The 24,128-nt window shown below is 44.4% G+C and overlaps 1 protein-coding gene across 3 annotated transcripts in view; it reads left to right on the top strand.

Annotated features, from left to right (window-relative positions):
* FGF1 (fibroblast growth factor 1) overlaps nt 1-19,918 on the top strand; it is a 98,573-nt gene extending 78,655 nt beyond the window's left edge. For 2 of the 3 annotated variants that reach the window (XM_047730371.1, XM_047730372.1), the window contains exons 4-5: nt 12,005-12,108; nt 16,260-19,549. In XM_047730371.1, the coding sequence (XP_047586327.1) occupies nt 12,005-12,108; nt 16,260-16,454 (299 nt within the window). In that variant the 3' untranslated portion in view covers nt 16,455-19,549. Of the gene's footprint in view, nt 1-12,004; nt 12,109-16,259 lie in introns of all 3 variants that reach the window. The other variant, XM_047730373.1, reaches the window with a different exon arrangement.
* Nucleotides 19,919-24,128: the final 4,210 nt, after the last annotated feature.

The following is a 24,128-nucleotide window of genomic DNA, read 5'->3' as shown; positions in this document are numbered from 1 at the left end:
GTTGTGGAAAAGCCAAAAGTCCTAAGTTCCTGCTTAGAGAGTCAGTGATCTGATGGGTGAAGCACACTGCGAATCAAGAAAAGAAAAGTGTAGAGGAAACCAAGAGATGCACAGTAACAGCAGAGGTGGAAAGTGAGGTTCTACAGAACAGGCTATAAAATGGAATGCAAAATACTGACCTTGATGTGATTTACCAAATAGTCTTAATTAGTCATGTAATATGCACCAAAGGTTGCAGGCTGTAAGCAGAAATGACCACCTCAGTGGTGCTCACTCTACTTTTAAATGCAAAGGTCCTGGGGTCGGAAGCTGCCATCTATGAAGCAGAAGGCAGTCTCTTCTTTCCCACTCACCAGGCATACCCTTGAGATAAAGAGCAGGAAGGCTGGTGTTGGGCCTTCTAGCTGCAGGGTCAGATTTTTGGGGGGTTTGTTTTGATAGCTTGTCTTCAAGTGGGCCTACTGAACGCCTTTTATTTGATGAAAACTAGGTACCAGAGTAAGGCAAAAAGGACTCTGTTTAGTACATTAAACATATACATGTATATAAGTAACATCTACTGTGAACAAATGGACTTAGATTGTAGTCCACTGTGTGAGGCAAGCTACACAATTTGTGTGATCTACCCCATATAACACAAAGGAAAGAAGCTTTGATTCCTCCAGGATTTTAAATGTTTCTGGTAAGTCTTACCCATCTTCTGAACCAATGGGAATGCTCTCTGGTGCTCAGAATCCCTGGGGAAAGACAAGCATGATACTGTGTTCCTCAGGGTTAGGCTGGCTTTTCTGGGACATCTTGAATTCTGGGAAATGAGACACTACAGTTAGGACTTCCAAGTACTGGAATTTCTATACAAATGGCATTTGATTTCATTGTTGTCACTCCATCATTAATACTACTGACTGCATTCCGGGTATATAACATTCGGACAACTTCTGAAAGTGCTGTGGATTCAGCCGCCTGACCTAAGACATCAGGAACCCCTGGAATGAAGCACAACAAAGCTATAGGAGTGGGTGTGAGGAGGTCTACCTCCCAGTAATGCTGGAACAACTGTTTGCCAAGTGAACCTGGGCTATAATTACATAATCTTTCTGGCCTCACTTTCCTCACTTGTAAGATAAGAATAAAATGACTTGCCTCGCTGGTTTCTCAGGAGGATTAAATGAGATGATGGAGTTAAAGTCCCCGGCACAGTGCCTAACTCAGGGGAACAGCTCAGTACAATATTGCTGTCATCATCATCACCTCAAAGCTTCCAACTATTCAACTCAGCACGTGGAAATACAGTATAATATTTGAGGACCTTCCCTTCATCTTTTCTGTAATATTATCTCCCAGGAAGGTCAAGAGTCTAGATTCTTGTTTTGATTCAGGGCCCGTCTGGCAACATTCAGAGTTGTGCTTGCCTATTTATTTACTCTAGAACTAAGAACAAGGGCCAAGGGGGACAGAAATCAGAGTTAAGTGGGGTGAGTGAGCAGAAATCCATCTCTGTACTTATCAGTGCCAAGAGGACAGGATAATGCAGATACTCGCCCCAGACTCAAGGGGCCCTAGATTTGGAGTCAGAAAGCTTGAGTTCATATTCTTGCACTGTCCCTTTCTAACTGGGACAGCACTGAACAATGACCATTTTCCCCATTTTGCATAAAATGCTCTGCAAAATAAACGTTAAGTTCCCCTGCCCAAAGACCCTTCCAGTCACCCCTCCTGTCTAGAAATGTAGATGTCTCCAGTGTTCCCAGCTGTCTAACCTTGGGAATAATATTGAGACTCAGCTTCCTCACCTTGTGGAATGGGAACAATGACACTGCTCTGTGTGTCTGAAAAGGCTGAAAAGTCTTAAAGGATCCGGCAGGCAACAGGACTCTCTACACGCTGAGTGTACTTCTGTCGCCCTCTACTGCCCAGTGGTGGTACTGTCACACACCCTCTTCATTTCACAGATTATTTTGAATCAGAATCAATCTGGACAGGGCAGGGTCAGAGAGAGTAAATGACCTTGGTTTACTGATTAGCATGGTCTGGCAAGGGGATGGTTTCTATTCCTAGATCATTAGTTTGAGCATGACTAGAGATTGTGGTCACAGGCACAGAGCCATACTCTAAGACTTCCGCCGTCAGGGAGAATATATATGAAACCCAATCAAATATTGAAATAAATCTACATAAATCATACCAAGTAGAACTGCGTGTCTTCCAGCTCTACAAAGCAAAAAAATAACTCTTCTCGTGGCTTCTCTTTGTCTGCAACCAGCAGATCTGCCCTGGGCAAAACTGGAGTGTTTTCAAAACTTAATCTTCTTCCTACTTCCAGGAGAGTAAGTTTCCAAGTACTTAACACAAGGCCTCTCTTGGAGTAGTATAAACCTATGACAGGTGTTTGTGCACTGGCCACTGTAATGTAGGCCTGAGTAAAACGTTCCCAAAGCTCCTCAAGTCACGGCTGTAGGCAATGATCCATACAGGCTTTGAAGATGTGTTACAACGTCATTCTAGGAAAGCCAGGCAACATCAGAGTCAAGAGCTGCAGACTACGAGACAAGGCAATGGATGTTAAGTTGCAAGAAGATTCATGGGGACCCCTATGGCTTTCCTTTGGGACATGGGCAGATGGTGGCCTCACCTTGAGAGGGAGGATCCTGGAAGAGGAACAGGTCCAGGGGAAGATGACCAGTTCCATTTCAGACACAGAACATTTGAGGAGTGCCTCTTGTACCATGCATGTTTCCCTGTAGTTATAATCACACTCACTTGTGTGAGTATTTAATGCTTTTTGCCCCCACTAGGCTCCCTGAGGATGGGGACTTTGTCTGTTAGAGCTCAACAATCCAATTCTGTGTCTAGTCCATTGACTGGCACTTGGCATAGTACCCAATAAATATGAATTTGATGAGTAAATGAATTGTATTGGTGGCAGATCAATTCAAGTTCAACAACAGATTCAGTAAATACCTACTGAGCACCTGATAAATGCCAGGTATTGTGTTAGAGTCCTGCATTTCCACTTAACCATAATCTCACAAAGTTATGAATAATCATCATTCTGCAGACACTGAGCTAAAAGGGCCTGTGATCACTCAGTAAGTGGGAAAGTTGAAAGGGGTCCATAGCTTCTGCTTCTAAGGAAGCTTCCTCTTCTAAGACTCTTTTCATATACCACTACCACCCCTGACATCAATAGGATGATGGTGGTCTCCCCGCAAGAACTGATTAAATAAACATACTGGAGGGGCGCCTGGGTGGTGGAGTCAGTTAAGCGTCTTGACCCTTTGTTTCAATTCAGACTCCTGGTTTCAGCTCAGGTCGTGATCTCAGGGTTGTGAGATCGAGCCCCATGTCAGGCTCCACTCTCAGCACGGGGTCTGCTTGAGATTCTCTCTCCCTTTTCCTCTGCCCCTGCCACTTGTGCTCTCTCTCTCCATCTCTAAAATAAATAAATAAATCTTAAAAAAAGAAAGAAAGAAAGAAAGAAAGAAAGAAAGAAAGAAAGAAAAAGAAAGAAAGAAAGAAAGTAAGTAAGTACTGGATTCACACAGCCTGTCATGAGGATCAGAGAGGTGTAGGCGCAGCTCCCTATTCATTAGTTCCTTGTCCCCCTGGGGAAGTTACTTCCCCACAGGCCTCTGTTTCTTCATTTTAAAAACAGTTCCCATGTCACAGTAAAGGAGGAACCTTAAAAGCGTCATATAGCAGGTGCTCAAAAAATGTTATTCACCATCATCATCATTTCTAGGCTAACTTAACCTTCTTCCTGTAATCATCTGATCTCTGTAGGCTGTTAAGTTAAATGAATGTTAGCCTTGCTCACGGAACTTAGTCTTACTCTTCAACTCGGTGTCGCCAGGACCGTCTAGGTTTGGAGCTCTCATGGCCTGGAATGTAGGAAAAATGGGCCCAGGCCCAGCAAGCCCTGTCCTGTCTAACTTCTCTGGCAGAGAGAGCGAACTGTTGTGGGCAGAGCAAGAAGGGGCTCCATGTTCGATTCTGCCATTCCTGCTGCACCTTCCTCTCGGGCCAAAGGGGACATGATTTGTTCCTCAATGGGATGAACACGTGAATGGTAACTGGAGAACAAGTTTGCGAGCATCCCAGATCTGCAGCCTCTGCTGTGACCCACACCCCCTTGCTTTCCCAAGCACACAAGAGGCTGTGTGGGGAGCAGGATTACTGGCACTGCTCACCGCACAAATGGAAAGGTTCCTGAGCGAAGTGTGTGCCAATCAAATATTTATAAATCAAACCACATCCTAAAGGCACTAAGGGAGTTCACTGGTCAGAGAAATGGTACTTTGCAGTCTTTTATAAAGGGCAGACTCCTCTTAAGTAAAATCCCTCCCACCTCCTTGTTTTGGGGCTGTGCAGTCTGCAGTTTGTCCGCTATGACTTGGCACCTTGTGGTAAGGACACTTGGCTCCCCACGGGCTTGTGCTGCAAGTCAAGACAGCTTTTCAGATCACCAGGGTGGGCACAACTGGGCCCTGTTGGCAGAAGCCAGTGAGCAGGGCCAGTCTTCAGGCAGAAATGCTCCCCAACCCCTTGCGGGCTGTTCCCACCTTGGTGGGATAGGATGCCAGAGGTCTCCCTGCCCTTCATCCCACTCATCCCTTATCTGTTATGCAGAAAAATCTCTAGAAAGACTTTTTTTTTTTTTAAAATATCACATAGTCCGTGGACTATATCGAAATTTTCCAGGGATCTTTTTTTCAGACCCTAAAGCAGAAGCAGACACCTTTATACATTCTAAGAAAAGCCTTTTTCATACACATATGTATTCCAAACCACTGGAATTTTCTTTCCACAAATTCACTTTTTTTTTTTTTTTTAAACTTCTCCATCTTCCTCTAATGTTTTACGGAGCTCGGCTTGTGGCTACACTTTAATTATAAATGCCACTGACATAAAACAACCTCACCGAGTTCTGAATGAGGCTGACCTCACTTTGAGTAAACACGGCAAAGGACGGGAAGTCTCCGACCCAGAATAAACTAGGCACGTAATCTCTTTTGGCCTCTCTTTGGAGAGCAGAGGTGGAAAGTAGGCTTAAAGGCCATGGGCATGCTACCAGAGCAGAACCTCCCTCTGCACTCATTTGTGCCCTGAACGTACCAGCTGATATCTTATCTTTAAAAACTTCTAGGGGCAGAAGAGGAAGACATGAGGATGGCTTGGGGTGCGGAACCATGTGCAGGGCCCCAAAGCTCCCTTTGTCTTGGCAGCTGTAGGCTCTTGGCACCTTTTTCTTTCTTTCTATCCTTGGAAATAAGAATCATGTATCTTCCTGTGAATAAAAGTACTGCTAAGAGCTAATGGAAGGCACGGTGGAGAAGAGAACACCAGAGATACAGGCAGAGCTCTGGCAGAAAAACAGGTTAGACTGCCTAGTTTGGGGCTGGCACGTCCACCCAAAAGCTCCGGGTTCACCTTTATGTACACTCCTTCAAGCATAAAGCCCCGTGAAGGGATTCAAAGTGTAAGCAGGGGGGCAGGGAGGAGCGCGATCCACAAAAGTGGAGATTACCTTGATCTTTAGTTTTGATAAAGAACACATTCCTAGACCAGCACAGCCTTCTGTGCTTCCCAGTTTCTACTGGGCACATGATGGTCACAAATCCACCAAGCAAACATAGCCTGTGTATAAAAAATGTTATACTGCTTTGTAAATTTGAATTTCTCTAGGAAACTGATATCTAGCTAGAGTACCTTTAAAAAATTTGCTGGTGAGAGGCAGAGAAGAGGCCCGGCTGGGGGCAGAGAAGGCAGGAGTCCCAGGCAGGGGCAGAGCTGGGCAAACTGGGGAACCACAACAAAGAAATAAAAAATAAATAAGTAATTGGGGCGCCTGGGTGGCTCAGTGGGTTAAGCCGCTGCCTTTGGCTCAGGTCATGATCTCAGAGTCCTGGGATCGAGCCCCACATCGGGCTCTCTGCTCGGCAGGGAGCCTGCTTCCTCTTCTCTCTCTGCCTGCCTCTCTGCCTACTTGTGATCTCTCTGTCAAATAAATAAATAAAATCCTTAAAAAAATTTTTTTTAAAATTTAAAAAATAATAAAATAAATAAATAAATAAATAAGTAAAATAAAGCGATAAATTAAAAAAAAAGTTGTTTAATTAAAAAATGCTTCCATTTCTCCTGATAAATCGAAAGTGGAACAATAAGTACTCTATGGACTAATTGACTTGTCTCATTTTTGAAAAAGTACTTGCCTTTTCATCCTGGGAATGGGTTAGAGTCAAGGACCCTCCTATCTCAGACAGGAAGTCCTAAATTCCTGCTCAGGATAAAGAAAAGCTGCTTCTTCCTGTTCGTGCAGGTGTTGGTTAACCTGGTGGAAGGTGATAGAAAAGGAAACTGAGCAGAGAACAGGGGAGCCCTAGTGCCCCCTCATCCCTGTCCTGCTTCATTAACTTTCCTGGCTCCATCACCCCCTAAGAAGACTCTCCTTCATGGACACCTGTGCTTGGGTCTGCAAGGGGCCTGGGTCAAGCCCCAGTGGTCAAGAGCAAGCAACAGGAGCCTTGGCCAGCTCTGAGTGTTTGCGCATTGACTAAGAGCTGAGCTTTATACAACCACGATGTCCCTGAAAAGAAGTCCACGGTCACCAGAAGCCCCACCACTCAGACCGAACCAGGGTCACCTGATGGCTGGGTCTGCCTCAGAATTGTGTCTTTAACAAAATGAAGAGCTAGGACAAAAGAGAGGTTCCTCCCACTGCCCTCAGCAGACTCAGCCCTTCTCCTCATCCTTCCCAGGGCAGCAACTGGTAGGAATCTGTTCTGAATCTAAGGCACATTTTCTCATTTTACTCCCTATATATTCATGAGCTATGCACAGTTTCGTGTTTTATAAAGGATTTCATCAAGGATTTACTATATTCTTTTGCGATTTGCTTTTTTCACTCTGCATTATTTTCTGCTTTTCTTTGAAAGATTATATATATTCTACCTAATACATATGTGTATGTATCATAATACTATTTAATACATATGAGAAAGAGAGTTTCTGCTGTGGGTGTTGCACTTGTGTTTGCTTCTAGCTGAAAAATGAGCAGGGTTTCTCAAGTGGGCATATTTACCATCACAGGTCTGAACCCCCTCGGCTCCCAGTGTGGGGTCCCTGTGTGGCACGGTGCGCGGTTCTCAGCACGCCAGGGATGGATGGGCAGGGAATGTGTGTGGACTGAGCGGCTTCCAAACCCTGGTGCTGTTCTGAGAAGGAGGAGCTGGCGCTGGGCCAGGCTGTGTGGTCTCCCCTCCCCTTTCGGAGCCCCCTTTCTCACACGCCCTCCTTCCCGCTCCTCCTGGGCAACAACTGCCAGAGCTGGAGGTTGAGAAGAGTGGATGAAGTCACTGAAGGGAGCCGGACACCTCGTCAGTTCCATGAGCAGCCCCGGCTGGGTGTTACTCCTTCCTGCCAGGCCCGCTCGCAAAGGATATATGTTTAGGAAACTTAGCCAGAAAGAAATCCAGTGAAAATGAGCTATGAAACTTGGACATCCTGGAGAAATAATATTTACAGAGGAAACTCTTGAGACGAACTCTCACCAGTGCAACAAGCCTGGCGTTGGGGCTCATGGCCGAGGACCGAGTCCTGTGCCAAGCAGCTCTGGCTCATGGTTACCTCTGTGAGGCCTTCATGTGGCCATCATGGGAGTCCACAGACAACGAAGTTGACTCTACCTGCCCCCCACCCCAGAAAGACGAACGGAGACTAAGGAAGGCAGAGAACAGAAATGAGCTAGGAAATGAAAATCTTTTTAAAAACACTCCTTGCTGATAAGGATGTGTCAGTCTAGGTCCATCACTTGTTACAAATGGACCACTGTGATGGGGGTGCTGATAATAGGGGCTGCACACGTGTGACAGCAAGGGACACAGGGGAAATCACTGACTTCCCTTCATTTCTTCTGTGAACCTAAAACTGCTTGGAAATATAAAGTTTATTATTTTTTTTAAATCTTCCTTGATTACACAAAAGGACCTGTCCTTTGGGATTTCTGTAGCACCTATAATGTGTTTGAATAAATATCTATATAATGTGTGGGCAGGTGGAAAAAGTCCCAGCAGCTAACCAGGAGCTGCAAGTGGGATACTGGATGACCATTTGCCATCTTGTACATCTTGTCTGACCTTGAACACAAGAGGGTGCAAGAAAAGAGAATTTGGCTGGATTTGGAGTCATCTTTCCCATCACTGGAGCCCAAGGTGTTGTCTTAAAGAGAAGAAAACACAGGATACTTGCAATACTCAGAGCTGGGCCCTGGTCACAACGGTAAAACATGTCATCAGCGAGCTTCAGTCTTCTCACCTATAGGACAAAGTCACTGCCACCTTCCTCCAGACAACGCTGGGAAAAGCAATGGAGTCACTGTAGCTCAGTGGAAATGACAGTGATGGTCCTGGGCCCTCTCTATGCATTACATCATTGAATCCTCAAAACAATTCCATGAAGCAGGTGCTATCATCATGCATAAGGCAACAAGAGCTAAATAACTTGCCCAGTGATCACACAGCTAATACACAGCCAAGCCAGAATTTGAATTCATGTGGTTTGATTCTGGAACCCATACTCTAATTTTATACTGTTTATACCAGAACAGAAACTAGCACGACGCCTGGCACGCTTAGGTGATCCCTACACAGTCAGTCCCTTCCCTCGGTCTCTCTTAAACATCAAGATTATGCCGAGAAAATGGCAGAGAAATATATGTAAAACTTCTCTGAAGACCATAAGAGCCAATGAAAGCACAAAGTGCTAAAAAACCCCAATTTTATCCAATTTTACCCAATTTTTATATTATTCATATACCATAGAATTAACCCACTTATGGTGTACAACTTGATGGGTTTTTTACATATATATATTCATAGACTTGTGACTATCTCCACATTCAATTTTAGAACAATTTCATCCCCTCCAAAAGAAATCCTGGATCTCTCAACCGGAATTCCCCCTTTGTCCTCCCCACCTTCCTCCTCAGCCCTGGCTACCACTCATCTATGTCCCGTCTCTATGAGTCCATCGACTCTGGACATTTCACTTAAATAAAACCATACAATATATGGTCCTTTGGGACCGGCTTTTGCACTGAGCATGTTTTCAAGGCTCATCCACGCTGTAGCACGTAATAGTGCTCTGTTCATTTTTAGGGCCGAACAATATTCTGTTGCATGCAGCATTGCTGTGAAAGGTATTTACTGCTTCATAGACTCTTAGAGCTGGGGAAAACTTTAGAGGCTAGACACAAAGGCTTGCCCTCTTACTGATAAAGAGACTGTGGCCTCTAGGCTAAGGAGCCTCACCAAGGTCACCCAGCAGGCTGGTGGGAGAGCCTGGAATGCTCAGCTCGGTCCCTCTTACTTCATTCCACAAAGCATCACTGGAGACACAATTCAAAGTGCACAGCTTACTGATGATGGACAGCAGGTTCATCTCTGCAAATATTGGCCTAACATTGTCCATTAGACAAATCTATCTTGGCTGAGCCAGTGGGCAAGGCCCAGCGGGAGGGGCTTCAGATCTACGGACAACCAGATAGAGAAGATCCCTGCTCTTTCCCCAGGTACACATTCTCCTGGGGAGGCAGAAACAAAGGAGCAAATGCCTAAATGACAAAAATAGGTGTTTGCCACAGAAAGTGCCACAGAGGAAACAAATGGCTGAGAAAGAGGACGATGGGGGAACTCAGGTGGCACTGGCAGGGACAAGGCTGTGTATAGACAGTTGTGGGGGCCTTGGTGGGAAAGGCCTCCCTGAGGAGGGGGCATTTAGGCTGGGGCCCGGATGAGGAGAAGAATCAACATCAGGGGGAAGAAGGTGCCAGACAAAGCGTGAAGCGTGGGCAGGAATCCTGAGGTGGGAGAGAGCCTGATGTGTCGGGGGAATTAAATGGGTGGGGCGGGCTGAGTGAGCGAGCAAGTGGTGTGGTGTGAGGCTAGAGAGGAGGCCCAGATCATGATGGAGGCCTTCTGGCCCGTTCTCTCATGACTACCCTCTTGGACTAACCCAAGTCAGGAGGACCCGTGGGAAAGGAGATCAGTGGCTTCCAGTTTCCTTCCTGTGAATTAGATAAACTGCACTGACCACAGGAAGCTAGAGGAGACCAGAGTCTCTGTAGCAAACACATCCAAGGACAAGAGAACCGCATCTTCAGTAAGGGTGAGTAACTATGTATCACTCTTGGGATGAATCAGAAGATAAGGAAAACAGAAGGAAATGGGAAAATACAAACATATTAATAAGGAAGTGGTTAAATGATTATGGTACAGCCACGTAGTAGAACACGGAGCAGCTGGCTGATAAAACTAGGTTAACTCTTTCAGTGCTTAACTGGCAAGATCTCTAGTTGGTTGTTAAGCAAACAAACAAAACAACAAGGTACACAGTTATGTGTGTATCATACCACTGGTGTTAAAAAATAAAAAAAGCAGGAAGGATAACATGTATTTCCCAGATGTGCATAAAAGCTCTCTAGAAGGGTACACATAAAATAGATCTAGGAGGGGTTTACTCATTTATCTCTGCCTCTCCCCAGCACCAGAGAATGTGTTCTGGGAGGAAGGACAAGTGTCTCATCTGTCCTGTTTAATCACTGTATCCACAACAGTTGCACCTGGGAGGCTGGGGGACAGAGACAACAGAAGGAACACTCTGTCTCCTCTTACACGGTTTCCAAGTTTGAAACAGGTGAATGTATTTCCTATTCAAAGAAATTAACTAAAGCAGGAAAACAAGGAAAAGCAATGAGGGGTCTCCAGCTGCCAACCAGAGCCCCATGTTCCTTCTAGCCCACCCTGCCCCCCAGCCTCTGACTAAGCCGACCCTTAGGGAGACCAACTTGTCCTCCCGGAGAACGGGGTGCTCACTGGTCCTCAGCTAGATTTTTTTACCCCTAGTCATCACGATGGTTGTGACAGTCTAGTCACCAAAGACATCATCTAGAGAGCCCAGAATTAATTTTGCTTCTCAAATGTGAGCCATCAAAGGATCTTCCCCCTCGAGAGCCACTAGGAGAGAATGAACAAATGAAGAATTATTGAATGGCTGCTATACTCCAGATAGTGGTCCAGCAGTGGGCAAGGCTCCTTAGGGTATTAACCAGTGTAAATGGGGAGTCTAACTCAGAGGAACTCAGGTCCTTGGCCTTGGCCTCATAGTTTCCCAATAATTTCTTGTTGTGGGGGCCGCCCTGAGCATTGCAGAACATGTCACAGCATCCCTGGCCTCGATGTACCATTTGCACTGTAGCCAACACAGCCCAAAATGTCCCCAGACATGGTCAGATGTCACCTGGCGAACATCACCCCAGGACGAGAACCACCATTCCCATCCCTGCATTTCCAGACATCCACTTTGTCTTCCCGAGGAGAAGCCAGGGTTCCCATCAGCCTCTGTCCCAGATGGGCTGCCACAGAGGCTGGCCGTTGACTGAACTTCACAGTGGGAGTGTTCCCTGAGTTTCAGATGCACTAACCGGTCCAACTTCCTGGGACCTCTCTGTCTGGGAAAAAAATGCTATGGGATTTTTAAAAATAACAATCTGTCCACAAGAAGCTCCCACGCCGAACAGGTTGGGGCCCTAAAAAGCCCTCCCAAAGCAGGTTCCTAATTAAATTGGAACACAGTCAGACTGGCCAGCTGCCCACTCTGCAGCACCCAGGGAAGTGAACGTCGCTTCCTCCCATGGTGATTCCCCACCAGGAGGGGATAGAGACAGAGGAAGAGCGTGAGGGGTCATTCTGTAACCAACAGGGGGATGGCAGGCACGCCCATCATCATCTCTCCTTCTCTCAAGAACATCATTCCCAAAGGGCAGCTTTCTTTGGAGGGCAAAGAAAAAGGAACTGTATTTCTATGTTTTGATTACTGTGAGGCTCATCCTTGAGGGCACTGAGAAATGGATGAGCAAAATTTTCCATGGCTAACTGTCCTGGCCGCCAGGCCCTATCGGCAAAGGTTTAGTGTTTATTTACTTTTGCTCGTGTTATTTTTGTTTCAGTTCAGCTGCAGCTCAGTGCGGAAAGCGTGGGGGAGGTGTACATAAAGAGTACCGAGACTGGCCAGTACTTGGCCATGGACACCGATGGGCTTTTGTACGGCTCAGTAAGTATGAGGCTGACATGCTTCCGGACACGGCCAAGGTTTGAGGTTTCCAGAAATCGTGTTACGTTGAGTGATGCAAACTAGAAAGCAACAATTAGTCTCTGCTTGTTGTTTTTTCCAGCAGGATTCCCACCCTCTACCCTGCCTTATTTTAGGTGCAGGCATGAAAGAGTTTCTTGTGGTGCTCTCTCAAAATACTCAAACATACTATCGCCTGGACACAGAGGAGACATTGATTAAAATTTCAGTAACTCTTCAGTCAGTCATTTCAGAATACCTATTCCCACTGCATTCATTCATTCCCACAATGTTTCTGGAGCAACACCATAGGCTATGTGTTCTCTACGCTTCTCACAAAAACTGTAGAGCCTAGACTCCAGTGTGCGACTCGTCATCCAACAAATATTTAGCAAGTGGCTCCCATGTCTAAGGCCTGAAGGGATGTGATGATGAATGGGCCACATGTCCTTGAGAAGCACGGTCTCAGAGTTTATTCAGGAGCTAAAAATCCTCCACATCTTCTGCTCCGACCCTCTCCTTGGTAATGCTTTGCCCTGGTTTGACTCAGTATATGTATCGGTCTTAAGGAGAAAAGAAAAGAAACAGTGTAATTTTGCCCCTATTGGTATCTCTGGTAGAAGATTTAAATGGAAAGAGAACTAAAGCCAATGGGCCCAAGGTTTGAAATTATTTCCACATGTCAGTGATCCTTTCTCTATATCTTAACAATTGATCATTGAGGCTTGGCCAAACCCCTTTCTTCCCTTTTATGAAGATGTCTACAAAAAGGCAGCTAGTAGGGGGTTTTGGTCTGAACCTCTCTTTAACTTACATCAAACTGCCAAGGGGCAGTGGGCACAGAAGACTGCCTCTTGAAGCTGTAACTTCAGGCAGGGTTGGGAATGTGAACACAGTTTGGTTTCTCATGCCGCCTGCTAGGGGTCAGGAGACGACACTGTCAGAGCAATGAGCAGCCTCCTATAGGCTGTTCACTGAAATATGGATCAAATGGGGCCATTTTAAAGGGTTTGGAGATAGGCAGTAGCTGTTACATAGAAAGCAGATTTTTTTTAAGGTGGTTTTTCTTCTTGGTGATAAAATCAATCAACTGATCAATCACTGAATCTCAGACTCAAAACTGAACATTTTCTGCAACTTTGGCAAGTTACTTGCCTCCTCTGAGCCTTGTCTAAAATGAGGCTAGTAATGGGTGGTGACTGTCACACAGAGGCGTTAAGAGGGGTCCGAGAGATAGTGCACAGAACCCACCCACCGATATTGCCGACACGTGTGAGGTGCCCCATCAGTGAGAGCTAGAAGACGAATAATAAGTTTATAAATCGCTTATCCTCATTATTTTCCAGGTTATACTTACAGTTTATGGCTTTTCCTCTTTTAAATCCGTTTTGTCATTTAATATAACCATCTTTTACTTGTATAAAAATACTGAGGGAGAATCCCCAAATCCAATTTCCTCTAGGTTCCCACCATAGTCCTGGCCATCCCCATACTTCACCTGAAATATTCAGAGGGTAATCTTAATATATCATATCTGATAATTTATATATTTCTCCACCAATAATGATAAGTTCTAAAATATCTCTGAGTTCTGCCTCACATGTCTAACCAGTTTTAGGTGTTAATCCACCCTGGTACAAATTTTTATGCCTGGGGAAAGGACATGTTATTTTAGAAAATAAGTTGAAAGACTATATATCAAAATATTAATATAGTTATCTCTAGGGGTGATAACCATCCAATGGTATAATATGTGAATGCCTGTCTTATCCAGATTTTCTACAGTAGGCTTATGTCACCCATATAGTGGGGAAAAAAGAGAGCTAAATATTAAAAAAATCATCTTAAAAATAGTTATGAATCAACTATTAATCTCCAGGCCCTTGGCATTGCACCAAATGCATAACAACTACTGACAAATCCTGGTGGAGGGACAGACGAAGTTCCCTGATGCGGCCTGCTGACTCAGCCTGTGACTCAGCCACTGTATGTGTGTCAACTGCTCTAGCGTAACACAGACGTCAGGTGAGGGACGTGGCTGTCCTCAGCTTCGTCACAGAACACAGGCCTGACGCCCACTGAGGGGTGTCATGGGGGACCCTCCCTACACGGGAGTGAGCAACCCATGCAGGTCCACCACTGCCCACCCCCTTCCACACCCGGCAATATGCATCGAACACTAATGCCTGGATAAGTTCCTGCAGAGATAGCAAGAGTCACCCAATCAGATATTACCCTTATCTCCCATCTTGTTCTAAAAGGATCCAAAGTGTCTCACCCAGATGTCACTCCATTAGACTACAAATGAATAAGGAGCAGGAGACTTCCTGTTCCAGAGTTCCTTACAAACCAAAGGGAACTTTATGGACTGCTTTCCACACTCTCAAGAAGCAAATGAAAGTCACCACCTAGCTGGAGAGCACCTATCCTTCGCAAGATTCTGCGTCGGCTGGGTAGATGCAAGGCTGACAAGTTTCCACCTCTTCCCTCAGTGAGACTTACAGCTACATACACAAACATGCCCATGAATAAAGAATGATGAACAACAAGACTGGAAACCACCAGGAAGGGCATCACCCACCACTGTGAGTGAAGAGATAATACTAAGATCACGTGACTAGGAACTGGCACAAAGTTGATATACAGCCTAAGTATTTTATCTTCAAGTATAACAAATGTTTTAGAAAATCCTGATGAAATAGGAAGCCAAATGCCTGGGGTCCTTCTTACTACATTCTAGCAGATGAATTCCAAGTAAAACAGTAATTGTTAGTAGCTATTTTTCAAGTAACTGGACTATTTAATATGTCCTAGTGATCTTTTCATATTAATAAATTGTCAACTGCACTGGATTCCACTGCATGGGTGCGCCCCTAGCCACTTCACCAATCACCTTTCCATAAAGATGTAGGTTGCTTTGAGTGTGTTCCCATTATACCCGGTACTGCAAAGACCATCCTTGAAAATAACGTTTTATACTTGCTCAACTATCTCCTAGGGCTCAATTCCTACAAATGAAATTGCTGGGTCAAAGGTAATACATATTGCCAAACTACCCTGAGAAAATAGTCACCAATTTATCTCACCAACAGTGCACAGAAGTGCCTATGTCCTATGCTTTCACAATACCAAGCATTGCAATTTTTTTGTTCTTTGCAGATATTATAGCCAACCTGTTATATTATTTTTAATTTGCATTTTCTTGTGAGATTGAATGTTTTCATAGGTTTTTTTCACACTTCTTTTTAAAAGCAGGGATAGCATGCCATTTTGCTAACATCATCAGTCTCTATCCATATGGCCTTATCTATGTCCCTCCATGTGTACATACATAAAGATATGTAAAAGTATGTTCCATCAACTGTTAGCAGCCCTTATACCTGGGTGGGTGGCTTTGGGGTGTTGTTGTTTTATTTTAATTTTTTCCTTCTTTTTTAAAGTAAAGTTGTGATTTTTAAAAGTACAATTCTTTAAAAAAAAAAAGGACAATTCTTTGTATGAGTAGATATTTTTTATACATAGGAAAAAATAAAGCTATGTTCAGTTTTTAAAACTTTTAAGTTACAGAATAATGTTTTATGCTTAAGATACATTTTGTGCAAGTGTTTATATCCCAAACAATGTTAACATAAAAATCCTGATATTGTTAGTGAAAGTTGCCAGGATATAAAATAATATTAGTAGGTTGTCATTTATTTTTCAAGTCCAAACTTAAAAATCCCCACCACATCACAGTTTGGTTTTACCAATTTTGGCCATTTTTCAGGGTCATGTCTATGTGCCAGCCTTTAGAGACGAAAGGCTCAGCCCTGCTTTTGATGTGCTACGGCTGATCATTCGGGACCTCCCCAGCAGGGAACTCCAGGGTCCTGAGGACAGCAGAAGGAAGGGGAACTTGCAAAAACAGTAAATGAATTTGAAGGCTCACTAGGTGCTGGGTTCTGTTCTAAGTCATTACCATTACCACTTCCCTCAGAAACAGGTCCCATTATAATCTCGCTTTTCCTGAGAAAGAAACCAAAGCACAAAGAGACTCCGTAGACTGGCCCCAGGTCACAGTGGCTAGCAGGCAGAGAAACCACACTGAAAACCAGTCACGAATAATTCTCCTCTCTCCTGTCTTATCTTTTTAGCAGACACCAAATGAGGAATGTCTGTTCCTGGAAAGGCTGGAAGAAAACCATTACAACACCTACACATCCAAGAAGCACGCCGAAAAGAATTGGTTTGTAGGTCTCAAGAAGAATGGAAGCTGCAAACGCGGTCCTCGGACTCACTATGGCCAGAAAGCAATTCTGTTTCTCCCCCTGCCAGTCTCCTCTGATTAAAGAAATCTCTTCTGGGTGCCGACCACTCCAGAGGAGGCTGAGGGGATCCTCACCCAACTGACCCCAGATTGCTCCCTTGACCATGGCTGCACTAACCCCTGGCCCACAGAGCCTGAATCTGTAAGCAATGCGCTTCTAAATGCCCCGTTCACTTTTTTTTTGCAGAGCCTCTTAGCCCAGCACAGTTTGGAGCAGAGGGAACAAATTGCTTCTAGGGGCCAACTGGCTGGTCAGTCTGGGTGTGTGGATGTCCAGTTGCCTCCGGGCACCTGCTATAGGCTGAGCCTCTCAAAGCAAAGGTGTGGCCAAATGAAGTGTGTTCAGGGGCCTGCCATGTGGGTCATTAGTAACTGCATACAATTCCCTCTACTGAGTAAACTCTGTTGGTGATTCCCCCAAACATCTCGCATGATGTCCTTTCGTCCTTTCAGTTCCCCCATATATAAACAGAGAAGTTTATGACTAGGTTAGGGGAAGGCAGTGTTCCATGAGTGGAAACTGGGACAAAGAAATCAATCCCCCGCCCCAAAGAGAAGGGACTAAAATGGCAAATGGAGATTGGGTTCTGGTGGACAGCTTAGGAGGATGGGCTCTCAATGCAGAATTAACAAAGAATGGGAGGCTTAGTCGCAAGAAAGCAGAATACATCCATAGCTTTGGAAGTCCTTACGATGCCTTGACTTTCCCAAGATTATTTGGGAGCAGGAAGCCCCAGGATGATGTCAGACTCTTGATAAAAGTGAAAACATCCAATGTTGGTAAATTCATTTGGGTCTGGAGTGTGGGAGTGCTGAGAAAGAAAGGAAATGTGGGCTGAGGGGATGCTTTCCTAGAAAGAGGTAGATTCCAGAAGTGAGGAGGAAAGAGAGACGGACACCATGACTTGTGCCCAGTCCCCAGAAAACAGAGGAACTGGGGTCCCAGGCAAGACTTAAAAATCACAAGTGGACTGGGATCGAGTGTAGATTCTGGGGCAGTGGGACTGGGGTGCAGTCTGTATTTCTAACATGCCCTGAAGACGTCAGGGGCTGCTGCCCTCTCCCCCACCCCCACTTTATGTAGCAAAGTGCTGAAGCAAAGGAATGTGGCTCAAGCCCCCTGACCCTCTCTTGCCTCCCCCTTAGAAATATACACACCCCGAGACATCCTGAGCGTTTGGGCAGCGCCAGCAGCAGTGACGCTGGTGCAACGGATCATGGATTTAAGGCGCTTTGGCCCAGTGGCTATAAAATACCCATTTAGAAGAGATCCAAAAGCATACTTCAAAAATGTTAAACCCTCACCAACAGCTTTTCTCAAGAGACCATTTGTGTTACGATTACTTGTATAAATATGCTTCCTGCTTAAAGTAAACTTGACCCAAGTGGCTAGCAAATTAGAAACACCATTCATCTCTGACATATGATACTGTTGCCATGTAAAGGCCCTTAATAAGCCATTTACATTTACTGTGAGACTGTATGTTTTAGTCACATTTAAAAATATAGAGCTCAAAAGGCAGTTAACTGATTAGCATTCAGCCACTGAGGATAAAATAATAGGCTATGATGTATAAGTTCTTCAATTATCTACTACTTATACTATACTTACCTATAAAAAGAGATTGTACTTCATTTTCCATTGTGCTATTACCAATTTTCCTTTGAAAGTGGGGACTCTGAAGCAAAGATATAACTGTGGATAAAAACTGTTGAGAATATTAGCTCATGGTATAAGAAATTGACATGACTAATGGAAAAATAATTCTTTACTAACTGAATTGTCATGTTTATGATGGGGGGGAAGACAATTTGTGAAAGTTCAAAGCAACAGTGCAACTGAGGAACTGAACTAAGTTCATACTATGGTTCATAATATCATTCTGCATTCAGAGCTTTTTGTTTTTGTAACTTGGATAAGACAATTCTATGTTATTTTAGTAAATCCTTATGGGCAAGATGGGGATCGTGCAGTGTGGTTTAATATCTCCTTACTCTGAAGATCTGGCAGAAAAGGGTACCGAGAGGGGAAATCTAAGATATTTATAATGGTCCATAATTTTTAGTGTATGAATCAAATTCAAATATAACACTGGCCAAGAAAAATTAAATGTTGTTAACAGATGAGACAGCAGTCTGTGGTTTCAGAGATCCAAAGCAGTTAGAAGAAACACTACAGTGGCCTCCACAACCTCTGCCCAGTCATTATTCATGCATTCATTCAGTGAATATGTATTTTGTGACTACTGTGTGCCAGGCACTGTCCTGGGTCCCGGGGCCCCTGGAAACCTTGTCTGTCTGGTTCACTGCTGTACTCTCTCCCAGGGCATTATATTTATGATGAAAGACGCTGTGGATTCATTTTCTTCAGTCAAGTGAAAACGCAGACTGTATAGATTCCCGCTGAACAAACAGCAAGACCCAGAAACCCAGGTTCTGGAAGAATTTGCAATACCCAGTGTAAGGTAAATCCCTATCAAGGTGTCAGAGGACATGGCGAGGTAAACCTACTATTTTCAACCGTAGAACCATGTCGGCTTCAGGGGCACTGCTTTCAAATTGAGAAAAGAGCCTGTCAGGTCTTGTTGGGGCGGGGGGGTGGTTGTCAGATGCCCCGCCACAAGGAACATGCTCTAGTTCCTTAAACATGGATGGAACATTGCTGTTGTGCTCTCTCTCTTCCTTGAGTAAGTCATGTAGCCATCTGCTTGTCACATGCCTCTCATTTGGATTCATTCTCAGGCCAACTGTTAAGAATTGCCTGATATTCTGTATGAAGCATCAGGAGCATTTATGCTTTTGATTGTTCCCAACATGGAGGTGGTTAGTGATCTGTTTCCTTGTGAGGGATGATAATTAGAGCCTCCTCCAGCCAACAGTGTGGACTTATCAAAAACTGACTAGAGCATCAAGTGGTCCTGAAGATCAAGGTCCTTGCTTTGTGTCAGAAGTGACAGAGCCCGACTTCTCAGCCTTGGGGAACGTACTGCCTAAACCAACCGAGACCATGGGCTACAAAGCAGACCTCTGATGAAGAAGACGCCTATCATTTTACATCACTGTTGCTCTTTTTTTGGGCACCTTACAAGTATTAATAAATGTTCCACTAAAAGGTGATAATGTCTCTCTGAGTTTTAAAACAACACAGTCTCATCTCCCTGTGGAAGGTCTCCCCCATCTTTCCCCAGCGCACCTGACAAGTGTGGCTCCTGTGTTTTCTAGACACAGCTTGTCACCAGAGGATACCGTAAAAGCTGACAGGAAAGCTAAGGTAGAAGCCTTTTTCATTTTGTTTGGAAACCTAAGGCAATATTAGTGTTCTTCTAGGGATCCATCAGGGAAGTACGTTCAAGGGATTTGCCCCCTGAATAGCCAAGTATCATAACTAAATCAACTGATATTTTTTCTTCATAGTAAAAATTATGAAAATTTATGCTACTATCATACAGTTGACCAGCTTGTGCTGAGGCAAACATTCTATGACCCCCTCAAAAAAATTTAAGGACTTACAACTTGTAGCCAATGGCAAAGGGTGCATCTCTTTCATCTCAAGGGCCTAACAAAGGATATTAATTTGCCCATCAGATTTTCTGATATGATTTTCATACTAAGCAGCATCTCTTTAAATAAACTTCTCAATCTTAGGACTTCTTTTTATTGTATTTATTTATTTATTTATTTTTGATTATTTGTTTATTATTTATTTTATTTATTTATTTGCAGAGAGACAGAGCATGAACAGGGGAAAGAGCAGAGTGAGAGGGAGAAAAACAAGCCGATTCCCTGCTGAGCAAGAAGCCCTAACAAGGGGGCTTGACCCCAGGACCCTGAGATTATGACCTGAGTTGAAGGCAGGCATTAACCAACTGAGCCACCTAGGCACCCCTAAATCTTAGGACTTCTTATTCTTAGGAGAAAGCATACTGTTTCTTCCTAGACAGAATCAGATCGCACACACAAACATTCACACACACACACACACACACACACTCTCAACAAGCAGTACCTATTAATAATGGTTGGGCAGTGTTTGTCTACTCTACCAACTACACACCACCATCAATCACTCCTTTTCCTTTTAAAGTCACCTAAACCCAATATTTTCCTACTCTTTGGAGCTTGATCCACAGTAAGAACTACATTTTCTATCACAACCCAGTACATACATATGTATACACACACAACTAAAACAAAAACAGCAGGAAACTATACACAGACAATGCATTTTTTCCATTACATTCCATTTAAAAATGCTTGCAAAGATCCATTAAATTGGGTCACAACATTAATGGGTTACAATCACAATTTTTTGAAAAACACAGGCTCAAAGCAACTGGTCTTCTTCCCAAAGATGAAGAAACCCAATAAGGGATCCTGTATTACGACTTTAGTGTTTTCAAAGACACAGTTTGTTCAAAGACAAGGGGACATCCTGTTACCCAGGAACCATCTGTTCTGAGGGCTTGGTGAATTCTTTTAGTTGGTTTGCTACTAATCATGCATAATGAATGTAATGATGCAGATCCCACAGGCAACCACCACTGTTTGCAAAGCCTCCAATGTTTTTAGCCGATTTCTGATGGAAGGGCCCTGAGGACATTGGCCCCCTCCCATCCTTTGAAACTCTCATCACTGTGGAGCCTGAGGGCATTGTCTCCCTAACTCCCACTGTCTTCACTTCATTCCTCCCTCTTGTTCCCCCATCCCCAAACTCTTAATTCATAACTATTTCTAAACAAGACTTGAAAAGTAGACAGCCAGGAAAAGGTGAGACACCCAGGGTCTCTGAGCATCCTCCCCCGCCTCCATCACTTTCTGACAATGACCCTCTTATCTTCCTACCATAATTCAGTGACAAGATAAACACCACTGCTACTGGAATGCATCTTATACAGGGATTCGAAAATTTTCATCTTGGCTGGCTGAACCAACTAAAAAAAAGTAACTCTAAGCCCTAAATGTTTCGGAGGGTTAGGCTGGCTGAGAATCGGATTCTTACGGGTGAACTTGACAGCAAAAGGGAAAAGCGTAACTGAAGTCACTGCCTTCCACGTTTATCTGAGTGATGTCCTAGCTGCCAAGGGATGGGGAGGGGAGGAGAATCCTAACCCTAAATACCCTTGGGTTGCCATTATATTGAGGAGTACGGTGATAGTGATACCTCGAAGACGTGCCTTCATGTGCACTTGTACAAATTAACAAAAATGATCTGTAAGGAGCTGTAGTGCAATATAGGAATACTTAAGCCCAACCTAGTCATGGGACTTGTAACTTCTCTTTTTCAAAATCATTAGGCATTTGTTTGACAACTGTTAAAATTGCAGTAATGGCTTGTGAAAAGCGGCACACCCCCCCCTTCCCCCTCCACTCCTCAGACCTGTCCTCCAGCCCCAGAAAGAAACTCCCTTGCTACTGTACATAAAATTTACTCTAAAACCCAGTCAGAGAACTCCAAGCCTGAGATGTGAGGATCTGACACAAGGCACTCGGGACCCCAGTGTTCCATCGAACATTCTCTCAAGTTATGGGGAAATGCACTAAAATGACTACCGGGATCTTTCTGTAACACTGTACCCACTCTGTGGTTGACATATTGACCATGACATACTACACTGTTAGCTTTCCACCCCAGTTAGAAAATTAAAAAGAGAAACCAGGTCACACACAGCCTGAAGCTGGAGGGTGGGTTTGCTTTATAAAACACATGTACTGTAGGGCCTAGTTTTGGGGTCTTCTGATTGCTCTGAGAATGTGTGTGATGTGGGAAGGAGGTATTTCCTAAATTGCTTCCTTCCTCTGAGCTACCCACTGTCACACAGGCTACATTTACACATTCAGCAGCTAAACACTGGTGTCTATTTTATTATGTAAACAAGCAAAACCTCACCATGTCCTTGATGTGCTCCTCTATCAGCCTTAATGAAGGGCTGGGCCCTCCTTGTTTGGAAGTGTGTTCAATTTCAGGATTTGGCTCACTTGGTTGCTGTGTCTAGGGATGTAGGTGTAGACACAGAAACGCACATCACTGGGACTTTGGCATTCCCTATCTTCCTGCCTTAAGAGATATTCTTTTGTTAATCTTACCCAGAGGTAATATAAGAGCAGTTTTACTGATATGCCTTGACCCAGAGCTTTCTCCTCCAAAGTGAGTTACAGGGATGTCTTCATACACTAACATGTTCTGTTTGGATTGTAAAAACAGGACTGTTCGTAGTCTGCAATATCAACTGTGTGTTGAGAGTTCAGCTGTTCCCTACAGAAGTAAACAGTAAGATCTATGGCTTTCTCAAAATATAACACCTGTGGGGGTGCCTGGGTAGCTCAGTCGGCTAAGCATCTGCCTTTGGCTCAGGTCGTGTTCCCGGGGTCCTGGGATTGAGTCCCAAGTTAGGCTCCCTGCTCAGCGGTGAGTCTGCTTCTTCCTCTCCCTCTGCCTTTCCTCCCTCTGGTCTCACTCCATGCTTACTCTCCCTCTCTCAAATAAATAAAATCTTTGAAAACGAACAAATAAAAAAACACCTCCATTAGGAGCCCTGAGTGTGACCTGGGAAATAGGGGAGGTGTTAGGACTGGCTGGATTATTTCTGATATTACAGGACCAAATTGTAAATCCAGGGCAGGTGTGCAGAGGGGACATATGAGAGAGGAACTTGTTTCCCTATCCATGGTGCCACTGGAATCTGTCATAGAATATTTACCTGAAGAGAAGAAGATAGGTAGGTTTTATAGACTACTTGAAATTTCGTAACTCTCAACAACCTGAACATTTGGAAGAGTTTGGCAGGGCAGAGGGCTACCCCATACCGTCGAGTCCTCAAGAATAAGCAGCAGGAATATGTTGAAAATGAAGCACATTTCCTCAATTCCCTCCCTCATTCATTCATTCACTGGTCATTTATTTAACATCTAGCATTGAGTTCGTGAGGGTCAGGTCTGCAAACTAAGACCACACCAGTCATCAGAACAGGGAAATTTTAATGGGAAGAATTATTAACTAATAAAGAGGGATTAACTACTGAGTGGGTAGAGAGATCTTGAAGCAATACTGGCATAGAAGATGGAGAGAGAAGCTTCTGTCCCAAGGCTAAGGCAAGTACTCAAGGAAGAAAAAACTTGAGAGAAGGCCTTCTCTCAGGGATGAGATTCAGACTCCACAAGCAAAGGGGTGTCTGTGGCCCAAGGATGGAGATGGATCTCACTGGAGCGCTTCAAGGAGTTTCCCAAGTGGCAGCGACAAGCGTCCCTAGAAGCAGCCTGTGGCCCGGCCCAGCCAGGGCAACTCACTGGAGGTTCGCGCTGGAAGCTGACCGCTGGCCACTGTGCCTCGGGAGCAAGAAGAAAAGCACAAGAACCCCAAAGACAACCCTTCAAGTGTCCCTCTGGTGCCTCTGCTGACAAAGCCAAAGCTGCATCAGCTGGCAAAGGAGAAACATCATCGTCAGGGTCCAGCTGCAGCATGACAAAAGGAGGCAAAGAGGGATGGATCGCAAACAGACGCAGTCAACTGACAACCTGCACAACCATGATTTAGATACTCCACCAGACATAGCATTAGAGATGAACAAATGTGGGCCTTGCCCTTAAAAGGCTTATTGTCAGCATGGAGGCAGACAGTCCCTAGATGAAGGCATCATTTTTTTCTGGTTTACGCCCTTGAAAAAAATCACTGCTCTCTGAGCCTCTCTGAAGACCATCA

This window comes from Lutra lutra, chromosome 5, assembly GCF_902655055.1.
Source record: "Lutra lutra chromosome 5, mLutLut1.2, whole genome shotgun sequence".
Taxonomy (NCBI): Eukaryota; Metazoa; Chordata; class Mammalia; order Carnivora; family Mustelidae; genus Lutra; species Lutra lutra.
Note: the sequence above shows the minus strand (reverse complement) of the source record. Positions and strands in the feature narration are given on the sequence as shown.